The sequence below is a fragment of the Lycorma delicatula genome, chromosome 1 (genome assembly GCF_047948215.1).
Source record: "Lycorma delicatula isolate Av1 chromosome 1, ASM4794821v1, whole genome shotgun sequence".
NCBI classification, from domain to species: domain Eukaryota; kingdom Metazoa; phylum Arthropoda; class Insecta; order Hemiptera; family Fulgoridae; genus Lycorma; species Lycorma delicatula.
The window spans coordinates 43,365,245-43,386,517 of record NC_134455.1 but is presented as its reverse complement, the minus strand read 5'-3'; the positions used below and the strand labels follow the sequence as shown (position 1 = coordinate 43,386,517).

At 29.9% G+C, this 21,273-nt stretch overlaps 1 protein-coding gene across 2 annotated transcripts in view; it reads left to right on the top strand.

Annotated features, from left to right (window-relative positions):
- LOC142317712 (uncharacterized) overlaps positions 1 to 21,273 on the top strand; it is a 66,235-nt gene that overhangs the window by 32,440 nt on the left and 12,522 nt on the right. For both annotated transcript variants that reach the window (XM_075354262.1, XM_075354269.1), the window contains 5 exons: positions 1,062 to 1,251; positions 2,703 to 2,953; positions 6,170 to 6,360; positions 8,454 to 8,598; positions 13,500 to 13,651. In XM_075354262.1, the coding sequence (XP_075210377.1) occupies positions 1,062 to 1,251; positions 2,703 to 2,953; positions 6,170 to 6,360; positions 8,454 to 8,598; positions 13,500 to 13,651 (929 nt within the window). The remainder of the gene's footprint in view (positions 1 to 1,061; positions 1,252 to 2,702; positions 2,954 to 6,169; positions 6,361 to 8,453; positions 8,599 to 13,499; positions 13,652 to 21,273) is intronic.

Genomic DNA, 21,273 nt, shown 5'->3' with positions numbered 1-21,273 from the left:
TAAATAACTAATGAAATACATTTAGAAAGCATACCATTCTATAATATATGTTCAAAATACTTCCCCTCTGTAACTTGTCAGTGTGCTAACCTAAAGTAATATCCACAAACTTGTATCATGTCTGATTGTACACATGATGTCTGATGGTTATGATTGTACCAGTGGACAAACTAATGTTTTGTAGCAGCAGTAATTTTCATGTTTTCTAATGTTCTGTACAGTTTGTTACTATAACATTTCAATTATTGTACTTACTTTTCCAGCGTTTAGAAATAAATAATTATTGCAGTTAACGTGTTTTTTTTATTTTTATAACATTTTTAACCCATCTGTCACATCAAACTCGAAATTACATAAACTAAATATAGGCAATTTGCAAAATTTTTATACGGGTCAGGTTGTACAGCAAATTTTTTAAGTGTTGTACAATTTATTATTTTTTGGGACTGACTATTGTCTCATGGTTTGTGGTTCCTTGGGAGCCACAAACTTTTGGTCAGACTGACTTTCTTCTTCAGATTCCCATTTCTTGAATTTTTCAAACAATTTTCTTTTTCAAATAATGTATTCTTTATAAACTATAAATAAATGTTTATAAATAAATTCTCAGTACTTTAGAGGCAACATTAAATATTTCAAATAATGTGAAAATTACATTCATGCTGGCATTGAGGCTTAAGGTGGACACTTTTACAATATTTGTATGACATTGAAAGTGCATTTCACATATATACTTTTAAAAAAATAAACTATGTGGTAAGTAATTAATTGTATTTAGTATTTAGGTTGGATGACTTACATTACTAAAATTGTACTTCGATTGAAGTTTTCATATTTTTGAATTAATAGTATTAATATGCATTTCCACAATATACATCACACATTTTATTTTTTTAGAACATGCAACATTTTTTTTTTTTGATTAGACAAAATAATTATTCATATTTTCTAGTCTATGACTTCTAATATAACCTATCATTATTATTAATTTAAATTATATTTGATTTATTCACAGGTTAAAATTTATGCTTTTATGAATATTTTTTAATTGCTGATTTCAGATTTCATTGTTAACTGGATGGAACCAACATGCGTTGAATTTATTCAGCTTTTATTTAGGGATACTCAGTTGTTACTCGAACAAAATACAGATGATATTGGTGATTTCTGTATTGTTCTATTACATCACTCTACATTACTGATCGAATTAGGTTCTCTTCTAGAGCTATTACATTTTCCTTCTCATGAAAGGTATATTTTATAACTTATAGATTTCTAATTGTATTACTATTCTTTATGTTTTGATTTCCTTTGTTTTTTATTGGGTTTTGTTATGAAATTATGATTAAAGTTCCTGTAGAAATGTAACCATTAATTATTACAGGCTTGTCAGAAAGTTGGATTATAGTTTTGAGTAGTTTTTTTAACCTTATGAAAGAGTACTAAAAGTATGTAAAATTCACAAAGCTTCAGCAGCTAGCAACGCTCAGATAATTTCTTCTGCTGTTTGCTTGTATATTTCTCCTCTCTCCAGGACCACCATTAGGTATTGCTTCAGAGGATGAGATGAATGATTTGTGAAAATGCTATGCCTGACTGGGATTTGAACCTGGGACCTTTTTTCTCTAATTATCTTTTTACTCGTATAGGTAGTGTAGCCTGGATATCCAGATATCCAGGTTTTTTTCTGTTTCTCAGGTGCTTGCAGTAAGAAATTCTGGACAGAACTAAAAACTTAATGTAATGATTTCTGTTGTGAAACAGTATTACTTACTTCATAATTAATTAGCTGCTCAGGATTCACTTCTTTTGTCCTTCATGTGAAGCCAGGGGGCTCACCCCCTGGACAATTGCTTTGTTCATTAACCTCGTGGTTGTGAGAATAATACTGAATTAAAGTATTCAAACTTTACAAATACCTGGAAAAGAAACTAAGTTACAAAAGACAGTATAGTAGTAACTATGGTGACTAAAGTATACAGATGTTTGATGAGAAAAACTGCACAACTTCATCCCCAAGGGGGTTAGGCCTTAATCTATGGCCTAAAACCTTGCTTGGGATAACATTAATGTATCCTGAAAATTTGAAAGCAGTTGGTCTATTGGTTCTCTTGTGATGCTGTTGCAAGTGGATAGACAGACAGACAGACAGACAGACAGAATGTGCCACAAATTTTAGCATTAAAAAATTAAATTATGAATTTTTGATCATAAATTGTAAATAAATGTATTAAATGAATCTGTTAATTATTATCATTTTATTTTCATTATAGTATTTATTATTTGTAAAAAAGTATTTTAAGCCTAGAAATTTGCATTCAGGTTTTATTTTAGAAACTTGAATTATTCCAGGAAATATATTATAGAATTTTATTTAGGTTTTTAAAATTTACAAAAAGTTGTCAATGAATTGCATAAGTTTGCTGACTACACTGGTCAAGTTATGCGATTCAAAAATGCTTCGAGCATTGTGAGGACTAAACTGTCAGATTAAAGTTAGTCTTGAAAATGTTTATAATTTCAGATTTAAATTATTATGTATGTTTCTGAAAAGTCTTTTTCTCATTTTGTATCTATAGATTTACAATGAACTCTCTGTTTTGTATTGATTATTTTTCATTGAGCACAATATACGAATTTAAAAAGATAGATTCCAGATTTTATCTAATTTGCCATTTCTTATTCTCAGTTTTATATTGCAGAATATTTGGATTCCTGTCTTCTATATTAAATAAACTGGAGCAGTTGATTGAAAGTTTGTTTTTAAGTCTTAAAAAAATACCAGCAGCAATGATAAAAGACATTATTTATTATGTGAATTTGTTTGGAAGTCGTTCTAAAGCAGCATCAAAAAAGGTTGCAGAATTTTTATTTGGACATTCCATTAGACCATTGTTTCTGAGATGTCTTTGGACAGTGATAAATCATTCAGAAAGATCTCAGTTAAATTCAGGTTTGTATTTATTCTTTTCTAATGGTTGGAATTGTTCTTGCATTATCAGTGGTTTCTGACTTTTATTTTTTTAAATTATACGCTTTTAAGAAAGGTTTATATAATTCACTCATTGTATGTTTATAATAGACATAAACAAATGCTCACTCTGTTATTGTTATCGGTAGGTATTATTCTAACTTCTTGCATTATAAATTGGTTAAATGTATTCTTTGGACTAATAACTATAGATATTTACATGAAAAGTATGTATATCTATTCAGATATATATATATATATATATGCAGAGTGTAAATTAGAAACCATTGGCATCTCGCTAATGTCTTGAGACATTAGCAACATAGAATTAGTAACATAGGATTCAGTTGATGTTTCAGCAAGGTAGAGCACCAGCATGAAACAGTAACAGCATTTTTTAAAATTAATTTCCCAAACAAGTGAACAATAAACTTGCTAGCCAAAATTTGTCACTTTGATTATTATCTGCCTGAATATTTAAAAGAAAAGTTGCACGAAATCTGCTATGCTTTATTAGAAGAAATGGCTGGAATAATAGAAGTCCTAATCAACAGTCTCCACAATATATTATGTAAGACTTTAATTGATATCTGTAGAACACATGTGTTTACTACAACAATGTTGGACATTTTGAAAATTTCTATCAGTTTATCTGAGAGTTTGTTAAGAATCAAGGCAATTCTATTGTCTATTTAGTTTTTTACTTTAATTTATGTTTTTATTATATTACATTTAAAATCTCTTGTTTGTTTTGTTAAAATAAATGTATGTATTGCAATTTGTTAATTAGCATGTATTGTTTGTACAAGTAGTGGTTTTTTATTTTAAAATAGTTGTCTTTGTCTTGATTTTACTTTATTACAGAAATTTGTTTGATAGTTTAAGATAAAAAGATACTAGGAAAAAAATTCCATAGTTTTCATTGTGATTTAAAGCTGTAGGTAAGAGAAAAATTTTCTCTTATCTGAAAAATAATAATAATAATAATACTAATGAATTTTTGCCAGCTTTGTAGTCAATTTTAGTGCCTGTATTATTGGATATAGTAAGAAATTCATAGCGGTTAAAAAAAGCTCTAAAATGATTTTTGTTGTATCCATAAATTCAATAAAACATAGAATTACGTTACATTTTTTTAAAAATGGCATGCGATATTCTTTAAAACTGCCTGTAGCACTTTAAGAGCTTGGTTTACAAAAAAACTATCAAGAATGAAAAGTCTTAATGTGACAATTTCTAACTAAAAAATGGACAAGATGTCAATAATATGAATTTAATTTTATTTTAAATAGTAATGTTCTTCCATTTAAAGTTTCTGAGCTTTGCACACCTGAGGTGGAATTGCAGTTGTAAGTTTTTAAAAAAACCTGTACCAATTACCATAGTTTTTGACTCATCTGTGGCAGAAAAACTGATCGAAAATGTGAAATGATAGTTTACTGTAGCTTGTTGAAGTTGAATTCGCACAGATCTGATCTAGGCAATAGTTGCCTAGCTAGTCTGGGGCTATAATATGCTACTCATGGAAGACAGTGTATATACACGGTGTAATAAATTTTACAGAATATATACAGTAAAATTTTTTATTATTTTATATTAATTTTTTAACTTAACTAATTTTTTTATATTAATTTACAGTATAAATTTGTTTTTAGTATTTTTTTATACTAATGTTTATTCCTTGGGCCTAAACACTAATCAGTAACAGCTGATTAATGTGCATAATATTTCATACCATATCTCTTTCAATATCTAATATAAATTATTAATTTAATAATATGTAAACTCAGGATTAAATACATAACTAATAAACATAAGACGTGAATTTATTTATTGATTGGAATAAACAATAGTCGTACCATATATATATTTATTATATACACTGTCTTTAATTGAATAGTATTATAAACCCGTGCCCGTTAGGCAGCAAGATATACATTTATGCTGTTCATCTGATCAGCTTGGACAAGCTGTACCTCTGTTTTAATTGTTCTAAATGATTTGAATAATTGGATGAACATTATTTGTGATATTGTATGTTATTGATAGGCAGCACTGTTCTAAAGTATTGGCTGTTGTCAATATTTTAAAGCATTTAAGTGCTAAACATGTAAACAGAAACAGTAATCAGTTGATTGTTAATTTTCCTAAACTATTCATCATGATGTGAATTTTACAGTAACTACTGCCATGCCATAAGAATTTGAATATAATTTCTGTCATGTACCTTTTATTATATGACTTTTATAATAAGATCCACTGACCTCTAAGTTCATGCTCTAAAATAATATATTTTTTAAGAAAATAAGTTTTCTGTCAATATTTCGGAACATATAGAATTCATGTTATAAGAAAATTTTGTTAAATATGTGAAGTATTTAATCTTTTGATAATCGACCATTTAGTTCTGTGTCTAAAGAAGGCGAGACAGATTTGGGTGAAGACTGCATACTGTGATGTATTATTTTCCCCTTCTTAATGAATTTATATTTCAAAGTATAATGAAAATTATTTAATGTTCTGATGATATTTACACATTAATGAATTAGATTGAATTTTCTAAGCATTGGCACCGTTGGTATTAATACAATTGTATAAATAAAGTTCCACTTACCAACAATTTTAAATATATTTCCAAGTATTTTCAGAGTTGCTACTCCATCATTAGGGATTTCTTATAAGATGTTAATTTAAAATTCACTTGTCATATGTATAATTATATTTAAATTGAAATTGTGATGTTAGACAATTGTTAAAATAGTCGGTCGTCAAGAAATAAAAAATAATTTATACATCAGTAGTAGTTGTAAACATCTTACGAATATGGCGTTACAGTCTTATTGACGTATAAATTATTTTTTATTTCTTGATGACTGACTAATATGAATGTCACAACTTTAATTTAAATATACACATATGACAAATGAATTTTGAATTAACATCTTATAAGAAGTCCCTGATGATGGAATAGCAACTCCAAAAGTACTTGGAAATACATTTAAAATTGTTGGTAAGTGGAACTTTATTTATACAGCTAATGAATTAATTGTATCCGTGTAATAATAAGTATGCAGTTAATGGTAAGAATAAGTATTAATTGCAAGCTTTTGCAGCTTGACGCTAGCAATTTTTTTTTAATGATTTAATTATTTTTTTGTTATTTTATATAAAGTACTAATTTATGTTATTTTACAATAGGAGTTTTGAGATTTCCATTGGATTATAAGTCACTGAATGAAAAAAATCGATTGCAAGTGGATGCAATGCAGGCAATAACTTTGTTGGTTTGCCCATCAGCAATCTGTATGAAACAGGATTTCAGTAATCTTATTTCTTTGTTAGATGCATTGTCAAAAGAGGATATTAGAATGCCTCATATCCTGCAAATGGTATTGAAGTTTTTAACCATATTAATTTTTAATATTATTTTTCTATTCTGTATTTTATTAATTTTCTTATATTACTATAACAATAATTTTTAAATTAATATTTTAGTCAGACATTTTATCTTTGTGCATGAGTGTAAGTGCATATACATTCATGTTTTAGAACATATTTCTTGCAGTTGGTGTAAGGTGATTTTTTTTTTCATACTGATTGATTGAGGAATACTAATTTTAACCTTGAGCTGTGAGTGATTTAATTACTGGTAATGTCCTTATTAAACCATTAAACAAAACTAATAATAATTCCTTAGCTTACTTACACTTCCAATCCCTGTCAATTGATGACAGCTTTCCAACATATTGTCCTTAAAATTAAATCCAATAACAGGAGCTACCTTTTTACCACATCACCTATATACTCATTTACTGTTTCTGGAGTAGCTTAATTTTGAATGAAATTTTCTGAGTGATATTGAAAAACATTGATTAAGTGAATTCAATTTCATCAGTTCAACCTCTAAAGAAGCTTTTTCCTTTTTCTAATTATCAGTTATTATAACAGTACTCTTTTTCTCTTGTAGATTTTTATTTGCCATTAATATTTTGAAATACATCATTAAAGTAGTTTATTTGTTTAATTATGTAACCAGGCTTATTATCAATATTTAATTTCTACATTTTTCCTTATTGCCTTCACTGTCCTACAGCAAACTTTTCTTCCCTGTATTCATCTAATCTTCAGATATTAATATCATGATTTTATTGAATAAAATTTTCAAAAGAAAAATGTTAAATTTATTTTTTAATAATTTATCTCTTTCAGCCTTGAAGAAAAATAAAATATTTATTAAAATAGTATGTTTTTACATTGGAATAAATTGATAAGAAAAGTTGTAAAACCAGAAAGCTTGCAAAATATTAACACAACCGTATACTTTACTTACTGTCAGTTTCCAGAAATAAAATCAGTAATTTCTTTATTACCACAACTATTTTGATTTTCTTTATAAATATATTTTTGCACACACTACTACAGAACTCATGTGACACCTCTTGTAAGATAACAAGATCCATCAAGAGTGACTCTGTATTTATCATATCTCTTTCCAGTGTATTCATCATATATCATTCCAGTAAAAACTAACAGTCTAAATAAGTATAGTCTAGCAAGAAACACTGCATTAAATTACAGACATGCAAGATGAAGTAGAATAAGAATTAGATTCTAGAAAACATGAAGTAGTCTGGATTAAAAGCAATACGAGGTACATAAATTTTAAAATGGTGATGGATGAAAAACTGATTTCATCCAAATTTGAAATGTTCTTTCGTGTGGAGTGATGAACATACAAGGAAATACCTTGATATGGAGAGATAGGTGTGTGAAAGGAAAGATAGTAAATTAGAAGAGTTACAGTGACCAACTCTGGAAAAGTAGGTACGTGTGAATGGAGAATTCTTGGAAAATTATATAGTCACTCAAACTTTATTCATGAGCATGGTCAGATTAACCTGCCTAGCATTCAGGAAGGGTCAGATAAAAATGTACTCTTTGATAAAATTTAATTACTTGCTAGTGAAGAGTTATTTCTCTAATCGGCTAAATGTATTAATTTTCAGGAGATTCTTTTTTTTGTTAAAATAAGGAATTTGTTAATGAGGACATTGTTATGAGGACAATGACATTTGTTAAAATGTTATTTGTAAATGAGGTAAGGATAACTTAGAGTTAGTGGCTTTTTAATTAAGGGTTGCTGTAGAAATATATAACTGAAGTTAATTAAAATTTGTAATTTAAATTATGACTTCCTAACAAATGCAGGTATAGTGGGCACACAACTTCATACCTTTGAGATGAACAAGTGACAGATAATAAGGTGTGGTGCTTCAACCATTCTTTTGAATAGTTGTTTATAAAATGAGGTAGATTTACTAGTCTCAGCTTCACACATCTCTGCAAATAAGTAACTTTGGTTTTGAAAACTGTTTGAATTTTTTTGATTAAGATTACTGAAATTGCAATTTGTACTTTTGTTAAGAATTTACCATTACTGACCTGTATATGTTTTGTCTAGTATTTACAATTTTTTTTTCAGTATATAATATTACTTGAAGAAGTTAGTAAGATGTCAGTTATGGATGATATGGTTGTCATGAAAGTACTCTACAGTATACGATTCGTCTGTATTACGTGGAGTAAGGTGTATTGTGTAGCTCCAGTATTATTGAATGTACTAAGAAGTAAGTACCTTGAAATAAAGAATGTACATTGAGCAGGTGATTCATTTTTTTTTAATTCTGCTTTTTTTTTGTCTTTTTCTTTAGTACTCTTGGGAACTGGAAGAATTTATTTTTAGAACTCATTGACTAGAGTTTAAATCTTTTTCTTAATCATATTTTACATAATTTGTATGATTTTTATCTAAAAAAAATGTAGTTCTTTCAGCCAATGTGGAAGAAGGAGGAACCTGGCTTACAGGTCTACAATAATGGTTTAAAATATAAATTTTGTATTAAAAATGTTTCAAAAAATTAAAAAGATATTATGAAGGTATGTTTATCATCTCTATCACTGATGTAAAGTGAACTGTTATGAAGTCATACATCTTCTATATATTTCAATTTTTCAAATATATTTTTTTTATCTCTACATCATAGTTTCTATCTTAACATTTCTGTGTTGAATTGAACTCTATAAATCAAGTCTTTTGTCACAACAGTAATGTTAACCATGGCCATACTGCTTTCCATACCTAAAAATGAGCATCATTGGGTAATCTGTTTGTTATGGCCTGAAGAAGTATCAGGACAATTCTATTAAAGACTTGTAGCACAGTATGGGAACAGTGTTCTATCATATTGGAGTGTCTAGATTGGATTAATTAAATTAAAAAATTTTCATGCAAATGAAGAAGGAATGGGATGCCCATCTTCGGTTTCAACTGATGACAACAATGAGCATTTGTGTCATTATTTTGAAGGTTAGACATGTGATTATTGATGAAATGGTAAACAGTCTACAAGTTAGTTATGGTTGTGCTTACAAAACCATCCTCGATACTTAATTTTCAAGTACAAGCTGGGTCTCAAAACAACTGATAATGTGGGCAAACAAATGCACATATGCACTCGAACATCTGTAAATAAATTTTAGCTCTGTTAATGAAGATGATGCATTTTGAGAAAATTATCAGTGGTGATGAAACATGGGTTACCATTTGTAGCCTTAAAGTGGTAGTGTATGGAATGGAGATATCCACAATCAGGTATCTCAAAAAATTTGAAATTTAACTGTCTGAAGGAAGATTAATGTTAACAGTTTTTTGGGACTTAAAGGTCCCAGTAGTGGAATATTATCTAGAAATTGGTAAAAATAGCCGTTACAGTAAACTGGTTTCTGAGAAGCTGAAGCCTGCAATTCAAAGAAAACACTGGGGAAAACTTTTGTTAAGCATTGTTTTGTTGCATGATAACACCTGTCTACATAATGCTGCCCACATGTTTGAAACCTCTCATAAAATCAAGTTTGAGATATTGGCTCATCCTCTGTATAGTCCCGATTTCACTTATTGAGACTGTCAGTCATTATTCCACTCAAAGGGATATTAAGAAACTATCAATTCACCTTCAACCAAGAAATAAACATTTTTTTCTGAGAATATAAAAATCTTTGAGCAACAATTGAAATGCAAGGTGACTGTGAAAAACGATGTGTTATTATTAGTTTTTTATTTTCATTGGATTAAAGTTTATAGCTGTGTTCTGGATAATTATTGACTTATCCTCATGTGTTTATATAAATACTATGATTATTTAACCCTGGTGTTCTGTTCGCATTTACTGTATTAAAATACTGGGTCAATATGACCTATGTAATTGTGTATAAAAATAAATATCTTATTAAAATTATTTAGTATTAAAATTATAGAGTTCAATAAATAATAATACTTATGTATTTATGTTTCAATAACATCAATAAATTGGATAATGAAATCAATGGCAATATAAATACATTTACTTGAATAGCCTACTATTCTAATTTTTACATATTAATGCTTTGTAGAGTTAGAGATATTAAATAAATGTTAAAAAATAAAATTTAAACACTAAATGTAATGGATGAAAACATTCATTAAATGAAAAATAGGCTGTAACTTCCCTGTCAGAAGTTCCTGAGAGAGGCAAAAGTTTATCTTGTCCTTATGTTACTTTCTCAATATTTAGCAAATTCAGTGTTCAAGGCATGCATTTGCTTGATTTCATCTATTTGGTGTAATAAGTGATTTTCCAAATTCTTGTAAATGAAATCTTTTAATTAGTGAATTTTTATACCTGTTAGAATTGACTGATGTCCAAAGAAATATGAATTTTGTAAAAAAATATTATGAAAAAAATTATGACAAGCATGTAAAAAATGATCACTGGCCACCATTTAGTTTTGTGTTAGCAAGTTAGCAAGCTTATCTCTGCTCCAGTATGTAAAATACTCATAAGTTCACTTAGTGTTTTTTTGGAACATAGTTCACTACTGTTGTGTTATTAGGAAAGAAGAATGATGAGCTGTGATTGTTCTTATTTGCTACTTGCACTGTCAATACTTTCCCATTTTTTGTTATGGTTCCAAACATAGTTATTTTTTATCTTATAAAAAGCTGCCCTAAGTTGTAAAATATAAAAAGGTTATAGATTGCAACATTGTGATCTCTGAGGTTACTAATCAAATCCTACACAACTCTTGATTTGTGATTCTTCTGTGGCTGTCACCTCATTCTGTTACAGTATAAACCTGCCATTTCATCAAATAAGTACTACTAATGTTCATCAATTGTTACAATCATTATGGTAATATCATTTTGATAGAACTTCTACCCACTTTTCTCAGAGTTCACGTACAAGAGCTAATTTATTTGTACGCCTTCGTTCGTGACATGTGATATATTATCTAAACGTAAAACTCTATATTGAACAAAATCTTTCAAGAGACATAGTCGCTCAGAATATGGAACATCCAGTGTCTGGATCCCATAAGCTTTTTATTGATTCCCTGTGAGATTATTTATAAACCCCTGCCAGTATCAATAATCCACAGTATGCCAGAAATGAGATGTCCTCCATTTTTCTCTATAAACTCAGGAACTCATTAATGTAGTCACTTTTATTACTTCATTTTTGATAGATTTGAGAATAAGATGAAATGAACTTACCATACATGTTATCCTGGAAGATGCATATCTCATGACACCAAGTGCATTTTTGATAATGTTTTGGGCAGCTTACTGTCCGTGTTGTGGAGGCTTCACCTTCCACTGAATCTCTCCATTCTTAGAAAGTATACTTGTATTTGTTGCAGAATTTCTTTGCCATGCTCCACTATCCTCATCAGAGTCATCAGTATCACTATCATTCTTGGCACTTGTATGATTTTCATTCTCTGACACTTCTTCACTGTCGGAAACTGCTGTGTTTCCTTGAACTTTGTTTTGTTCTATTTTATTTGCCATACTCATATTGTACTACATAAAAAATGAAGTCAGACTAAATAACTGAATTGTTTTTGTTATTTATAGTATCGTGCCTGTTGTGTGTGAGTGACATATCCAAGTGTGACAAAAATTCATGTTGAGACTTGCATAATTACAGCAGTCATGTAAAATTTGTAAATATTTCAGTTACATAATGTTTGTTTTCTTTTCTTATTAATCATTTGTTTCACTTGAATAGTGTTTCATAATTGATGATGCTGATGTAATACATGCAAGTTCAGACATAAAACTTTCAAGCAAACAAGGACACCATATTGTAGTGTAGATATCAATTACATATCCCAACCCCCAACCCCCAGCCCATCCACAGTGGGTAGTACATGATATAATATAAAATTTGCATTGGATCATATTGACCCGGAACAGTACATAATACAACTAAAAAATAGGGAAATAATAAAAAATAATATTAAAAATTATCATACGGCTAAATTCTTCAAAACAAAAGTAATGTCTTAAAAACCTAAATTAAAATCTTCAGCAGAAAAAACTCTTTCAGGTCATATTGACAAACAGTACAGCAGGGTTAAATTATATGTACATAGCACAATGTTGTAAATATAAAATATTCTGCCAGTTGAATACAAATTTTTGACGCTGATTAAAAAATATTAATTTTTAAATAAGTATGTTAGGCAAATAAAATCCTCCTTTACATGTTTGTAATTCTTTTATAATTTTTTTGTTTTACAGGGGTTTTCAGTTTTTTCTTATGGGATATGAAGTGTTTTTTCTTTTGTTTCTTACAAATATTATATGTTATACAGTTGTTTGTAAATCTGTAATACATTTTGAAAGGTTCCTTTTCCACAAAAGTTGAATTATTGTGGCAGAAAAGAAATGTTTCTTATGTTTAGCTAATAATGTGGGTCAAAGAAAAAAATCAAGTTCTGAAATAAAATGATTTCATATGAAGCATCTCAAGAGCAAAAATAATATTCCTGTTGTGGAAGTAAACAGAAATACTATTATAAACTTGAGTTATGAGCTAGCACTGGCTTGAGTGGAATGTAAACTGTGGTCAAAATGGTGGGAAAAAAGTAAATGCATACATTTTACAAAAGGCATTTAATTTTATTAGTTGTAGCTGGAAAGCATTGTCATCACCAATTTTTTAGACTTTTTAAGAAATTCTGTAACAAATTTTATTAGTATTATGTTTGATACAAAAATCTGCAGTTTTCTGGATCAGGGAATAAAAAAAGTTCCAGTTCAATATTTAAATAATTAAGGAATATTTCAACATTCATGGTTCTATGCTACTTGGTTTCTAGTATGTACTAAGAACAGAAATTGAAAAAAAGAATGATTTAAACATTTTTTAAATACAAAACGCTATATAAATGTACAATGAAAGTCCCTCCTTTACAGTCCATGATGTCCAGTGTTCTATTTCAACAGTACTTCTGATATTGCAAATATAGCATGATAATATTCAGCATTAATTATTTTGTACTTCATTTTAATTCTTTGTTAATTAATTCATGTTTCATTTGGAGCTTAATTTGTAAATTACACACAAAATGAGTGTCTACTGTACAAAAATTGCTTGGCCAAGATTTCTCCATTATCAAAGGCTTTTTAATTTTTTTTTTACAGATATGGTGTTTCATGTTTGGACTAGCAGCGAAAAAGATAACTCAACCAATTTCCTTATATTGATTACTCAGTTGTTTCAAAGAATAAACTCAAAAAGGTTTGGTACTGAAGTGACTTATGAATTTGTTGAACTACTAGGATGTTTCATAAAGGTAAGCGATTTTCATGAAAACAAAAAATATATTTTGTTACGAATTTTAAAATTAATTTCTAAATACATGAAATCATACTTTTAAAAGGTAATTTTGGAATTCCATTTGATGCAATTCCTACTTCGTTAGTGATGACTTAGATGGCACTATTGTTTGAAATTTGGTCTTGCTTGAAATGGTTTTCTTGGTCTGATAATATAATTAATCTGTTTGCTAAATATGTTGCTTTTGTTAAATTTAATGTTTGTACATTTCATATTATCCAAGTCTGTTAAGTTTATGGCATTTGTATTCTACTTCAAAAATTATTATGTATAAGGGTCCAGTTTCTAAAAGATGACACCAGCTGAAGATGATTTGTTTGGTGTTTTGATTGTATTATTTATACCGTGGATGAATGTGGTGCTGGTTTGCTTAATGTAATGGTTTTATTTGTGTAGTCTCTGAAATTGCATATTGCTTTATTACTGTATTGGTTATCAACAAGTACTTTGTTATTTTGTGTTGTGTTTTGGTTTTAAAGCAACACAAAAATTTTATATTGTGTTTTCAAAGCAGTATTGCTTTCAAAACAAATTTTATTTCATCCTGAGTTTTTGATTGTGTTAACATCATATTTCTTTTTTATTGTTGTGTTTTGATTTTATTCTGTATTTTAAATAAGATGTTGTTGATTATGTGAAAGAGAAGTAACATTTCTGCCTTTCATCTGTAAGTGTAGGGTTCTAATATCAGTCAGCATGGCATTTTTCACAACAAAGAATTCTTCATCTACCAGTAACTTATTGGGCATCAGCCTGTTGTCCCTATATAATAAATAAGCTTGGGCATGTTGCCGTTAGTGTGTTTTAAATATTTTATTATTTTTAACCCGTTACAATAACACCGCATATTTATACTCTGTGTTGTAATTAATAAATATATTGTGTGTATTGAAGTTTTGATGAGTTTTCTGTACATTTTGTAGGTATGTAGTTATCTCATTTTGTGAATGTTAAGGTCTAAAGAGTTGAACTCGTTAAGTAGATATTTTTAAAGTTTTTATGTAGTATCATTCATTATGATATTTTGTCTGTATGTTTTTTTCTGTTTAATACAATAGTATATTCTAAGCGTTCTAAAAATATTTCAACCAGGATGTTAAGAATGATTTAAACAATAGGTAAGCCTAGTTGATTATTGTCTTTACTGTTACGAGTGAGGTTTCTTTTCTGTTGTGGAGAATGTTTAGGTTATGTTTTCATTCATTTGTTCTTATGTTGTTTCCATTGTTTGTTGTACAACAATGTGTTATATTTTCTTATGCAAGTTATGTTAGAAAATTTAGAAATCTCTTAGGTGAAAGAAAGCAAATACAGAGCGACAAGTACATACATGTAATTTTGTTGATGAGCTATTTTGTATCTTTATTCAGTGCAATAAATACATTGTGATGAAAGATAAGTTAAATGTAAGAATAAAAAATGCATTAAATATTTGAAATGACTTCATCAATTTATTTTTATGCCTTCAGTACTTCAGATAATATTATTATTGTAGTTTTTAGAATGCAGTGTCATTTTATAATTAAAAAAAAATCAATTAAATATGTATTTTTCAATATTCTTAATGTATAGAATCAGTTTCTTTTACTCATGGAAATGTAATTTATTTTTTATATACTAATTTTGTTTACACACAATCATCTGTGTAATCTGTAACTAACACATAATACAATCTATAACTAATTCACAATCTGTATATATCTACATAGATATTTCTTGAATGTGTTCTTGGTTTTGAAAAGTACTCGCAAAAAACACATCTTCTTTGTTTATAATCCACTTTTCTGTTTTTTTGATAACAAACCATGACTTACAACTTTAAGTATGACCTTCATCACCTAACATGCTGGCTTGAAGATCAGTTGATCTTTTCCAGGAGGCTTTTTTATCTTGTTATTTCATCCAACCCATCTTTCTTGTTAATACTTGGAGATGTCTGAGTTAGTAATAATAAAAATAAATCTATATTTTAATCTTTCTAATTAGTCCTTAATTTAAACTTTTTGCAGAGCTTACATATCTTGGAATTTTACTCCTAAAGAATTTAAGTTTAGTTTTCCAATCACTATTTTAAGACTTTAAACTCTATAAAAACAGAATCCATTACTTCATTATAAGTGTACTAAAAAAATAAGTTTATAAGAGTTATGTAAAACTTCTTATATTCAATAGCCTTTTAAAATTGATTTGTTACCTGAAGAGCCAATCTTGGGGATATAAAAAAATATCAAAATAGATTTATTTAACTTAACACCCATACTTCTCAAAAGCAGTAGTATTCAGTACAATTAAAAATTCAAAGAAAGCTATATGTAGTAAATCAGTATCATTGATATTAGTAAAATATTCCAAGTAGATGTACCAAAATATCAACACCCGTTAAAACACTTATTTACTTTATTTTTGCACAGATTCTTGCCATCCCGACGGGGAGTCTTATTCTTTAAGACTTTGGGGGCTGGCGTCCCCATGGGCCTAGCCTCCGCAGCTTTCCTTCTCACTATACAATGAGCTGCGGAACACTTTACATTATACACATATACTACACCAAGAACACTACATAACTTACAACATACACACATACACAATTGCACAACAACAACCTACACTAATATTTCTTACATTTACACTCGGTGGTGTTGCGACATCTTACGAAACGCAACCGTAACCCAAGGTTGTAACAAATCGTGCCGATGGGTGAATGGCTCTACGTAGTGAGTCTCGAACGATGTCCTCTGGGCACCAGGGCGAACCCAGTTGTATTTAGCTCTAGCTCCGGTACGCGTGCGCTCTGCTGGAGTGGTCCATTTTTCGCCGGTACTCGTGGGACCAAAATTTCAGTTCCATCAATAAACACAATGATGGTTGGTGGTCCATCTGAAAAAACCACCAAATACAGTCTTGTGAAGAGACCTCGGTCAGCTTTGTCTGACGAGGATAAAAGTCCTACTGAAGAGAACCACAACTTGTTAGAATCGAAATATAAAAATATTAGATTCATTGTTCTCAGAAATAGTCAGGAAGGTGGCTCCCTTCAAACGATTTCACCTTTCTTAATTAACAAAACCATAACAGGTGCAAGTGGCTCCCCGAAGAATATCAGGAAATTACGCGACGGATCGATTCTGGTTGAAACATTCAACGATGAACAGAGTCGATCTATCTTACGTCTCCATAATATGGGTGGTATAAATATAAGTGCAGAATGCCACAAAACATTAAATACGAGCCGGGGTGTAATTTTTTGTAGAGACCTTCTAGATATAGATATCTCGGAAATAGTTGATGAGCTATGCCACCAAGATGTTGTTGAAGTGAAACGTATAATGAAACGGCAGAACGGAACAGAAGAACCGACACAGTCTCTTATATTAACATTCAATCTCTCTGTTCCACCGGAGAAGATTAAAGTGGGTTACCTCTCGGTTCGGGTACGACCATTCATACCCAACCCACGGCGATGTTTCAGATGCCAAGGTTTTGGTCACACTACAACATCTTGCACGAAAACTGAGATCTGTGCTCGATGTGGTAAAGAAGGTCACAATGACACTAACTGCGAAGAAAGTGAAAAATGTGCAAACTGCAGTGGTCCACATACAGCCCGCTCCCGAGATTGCCCAACTTTTAAAGAAGAAAAGGCAATTCTCAAAATCTGTACGGAGCAAAAACTATCTTTTCCGGCTGCACGTAGAGAATATAAAAAGATAAACAATTCACGGAACCTGGTTAAACCAGACGTATCTTTTGCCACCGCTACATCTAATAAAATTCCTACAAATGTTAATAATCAGCAGTGCGGATCCTGCAATGAGCTTAAAAAACTTGTTCAGATGCTATCTGATCAAGTAGCTTCACTTACAGCCACTATCTCAGAGCTGACAAAAATGAATAAAAAGTCCTCCGTGAATCCAACAGTGTGATACACACGAAAGTTCCTGCTCCCAAAGTCGTACCGGCACGAATAGCGACTATCACAGCTGGCAGTAAGCCACCTAATAAGCTCCCCGTAAAGGGATCCCACATAACTATCTCCTCTGGGATGTCAACTGCAGCGTCCCATTCAAATAAATCTCCTCCACCATCACCTCATATACTGGAGGATATGGTTGAGGAACCACCTGACTCTAGGGCATCGGAGTTCTTTAAAATAAAAAATACAAAAAAGAAAAACCGAATCACGTACAACTAATTTTTATATAATTTTCGAAATTTAATTTTTTTACACTTATGAACATTATTCAGTGGAATGTTAGAGGTATTCGGTCCCGCATTGAAGACATTAGAGTACTAGCGCACACACATGATCCACTAATCATGTGGATTAATCACATCATGTGGACTAATCATGTGTTTCCAAGAGACTCACCTTCTACAACATGACCCAATTACACTCAGAGGATACTTCTGTGAGAGATGCGACTGCCTAGTAGACAGTAGGGAGAGTGGTGGAGTAGCGATTTTCATGAAGAATTGGGTGTCAGCTACAAGAATTCAACTAACCACTGTCATTCCTGCTATTGCAGTAAAGGTCTCTATTCCCTTCAAATTGCATATCTGCAATCTGTATCTCTCACCGAACACTGAGTTCAGTGCTTTAGGTGCCTCAAATCTCCTCACGCAAATACCATCTCCATCGTTAATAGTAGGAGACTTCAATGCCCATCATATTTCCTGGGGCTCAACCTTCTGCTCCACTCGAGGAAATATGATAAACAGATTGAGACAAGACTTTGACCTTTGCCTACTGAATAATGGATCACACACATTCATGTCCTTATCAACTGGTACTGTATCTAACCTTGATCTTTCCATATGCTCGCCGAATGTGCTCCCTCATTTTAATTGGTCTGTTTGTGGTGACTTTCACGGCAGTGATCATAGACCAATTCTTATTGGTTTCGGTGTAGACTGCGAGATTAAAAGAAGGCCACGGAGATGGATTGTTGAAAAGGCAGATTGGAACGGATACCATAAAGCATTCCAATCTCAGTATGATGATGGAGCGAACATCCTCGACCAATACTCTTCTTTTACGTCCATGATACTTGAGAATGCCAACAGATATATCCCACAAACATCGGGTAATCCTAGACGTCCTTTCGTTCCATGGTGGAACAATGATTGCAAATATGCTATTAGGAATCGACGGCAGGCACTACACAAATTTAATCGTAGGCCTACAACAGAACATCTAAATTTATACTGCAGGGCTAGAGCGGTGTGCCGTCGAGTATTCTTGGACGCTAAGAGGAATTCATGGACGAAATACGTGAGCACTATCTCACGCACTACTCCCACGTCTACTGTATGGAAGAAAATTCGTGCAATTTTCGGTTCACCGAAACAATCTATTCTCGGTCTTATTGATGAAGGAGAACTCCTTTCATCATCCTCGGAAGTGGCAAATAGTCTAGCAAAATCTTTCCGCTCAGTGTCTCTCACCTCATCATATAATAACGATTTTCAACGTTACAAGATACAAATAGAAATATTATCAGTTTTAAACAAATGTTATTGTCTAAAAATATTGGTTAAACTACTTGGCAAATTATTAATTCTGAAATAGATAAATTAAAAGAGAGTAATAGAAACTTGAACGTGGTTACAGTTGACAATGGATTAGTAATTATGTTTTAGAATCTTCTCAAGAGTATTTAACAATAATTTGAGAAAAAGTAATATTCAAATAATAATATTCAGGAAATAATCAACTCATTTACCAAAAAGTCAGTTTTGCATTATTTTAATAATATAGCTGAACTTTTTATTTATGTATTTTTTGTATAAGTGCTGTTACAGAGAAGTTGGGTAGACTTATTAGTAAGCTACATTACAAAACATTTGTAGTTTGATGAAATTTTTGTAAATTGCTTTTAAAAACACCAAAAACATCTTTTCTTTAACTTACTTAATTAACATTTATTTCATATGGAATTTTCCCATCAAAAATATAAGAAAGTCATTACTATTTTTGGGTGATAGTAAAACTGATTGTAGAAATTGTAAATTGTCACAGTTTCTTCTACTTTATAAAAAACAGTTAGAATATTAATTTCTAATTTTGACTGATATGAATAATCGACCCTGGGCATTTAAACAAGTTAATCTTGTTCTACCAGACAAGTTCTTGTAAGTATTTTTATTCTATTTTAGGTGGAAGATATTGTTATGGAGCCCATTTCACTATAAGTTGCTGACATTTTAGGAAAATTTTATTCTGCTTTATTTAGCTAAAAGGATTTGTGTTAATCGACCAATGTGAAAAATACACAATTTGAAACAATTGAATTTAGTTGGTATTTTTGTATTTTTAACTTTCATCAATGGTAAATTATATTTGTGGCAGTATTAATAAATTATGTTGTCTGTGTCAAATATAATACTTTGAAGAGCTATTGCCTATTGGAGAATTTTAAGCCATTTTCATTGCATTTTACTTAATAGCAGATAATAAGTTCTTTTCATCCTTGCTGGTAACATCTTAACAGATCTGTCATGTTGTATTATTGTAATCTGTAAAAATTAAAAATGTAATAAGAATTTTATTAATTTTTTAGAAAATATTTGAATACCAATAATAATTACAACATTTTTTATTAGTATCATGAATTTCATCCACTGAGAAGTTCAATCAAGAGTTATGTAGTTTTGTATAATAAAATTGTAATAATACATATAAAAATTACAGTTTATAAATTAAAAATAGTTTCTTGCAAAATCCCAAATATTATTGTAATGTTTACAGTGTTCCCAAACAAAATTAAATTTAATAAAAATATATTTCTTAATCAGCTTACCTGGATTCCTCTCTTATCCTTCATTTAAAAAAACAAAAGAATCTTAACTTTTAAAATTTTTTCAAAAAAATTCATTCTAACCACAGTAATATTTCAGTGCAAGTCAGTGACAAAGTTCTGCATCCAATCGAATAAGCAATGTGTAAATGAATTTTGTGTTGGATAAGTTAAGTAATTATTTTATTTTTTTTATGTGATTTGGATGTTAAACATTAGATTAAATATTCAGTTATTATAGAAATAATCTCTTCTAGAAACTTCCTAGATTTAAAATTAAATTAAACAATTTTTCCATTTACAAAATAGTATTCCATAATTAAAATAATTAAAGATTAACGAAAGTTATTTTTGTATTTTTTCATTAATATAAAAATGTAGGTTTGTTGCTGGCTTTGGTTTTTCTGTTTATTTCAATTAATATAGTTTTGTCATTTGTAGTGAAGTGTTTCAGACAAATTATTTGAAGGAACCTTGGTGGACTTGGACTGCTTTGATACCATTGAATTCTTATTGGATCCCAGAAGCGAAACAATCTAGAAAAGAATGGTTTAAATATATCCAGAATTTTATTTTTTATATTTCAGTTTTTGTAAAATGATGGAGTAAGATTTTCAAGAGATCAGCTTTTGACTTACTGTAATGTTTTTTTGACTAACTGTTTTTTTAAAAACTTCTTTTTTTGTCAGGATCATTTTTTCTCAATTAAAAGTCCGGGAAATATAATTTAAGAAACCATTAGTGTTGCTTTTTCAGATCATTCTTCCATTTATTAAAGGTG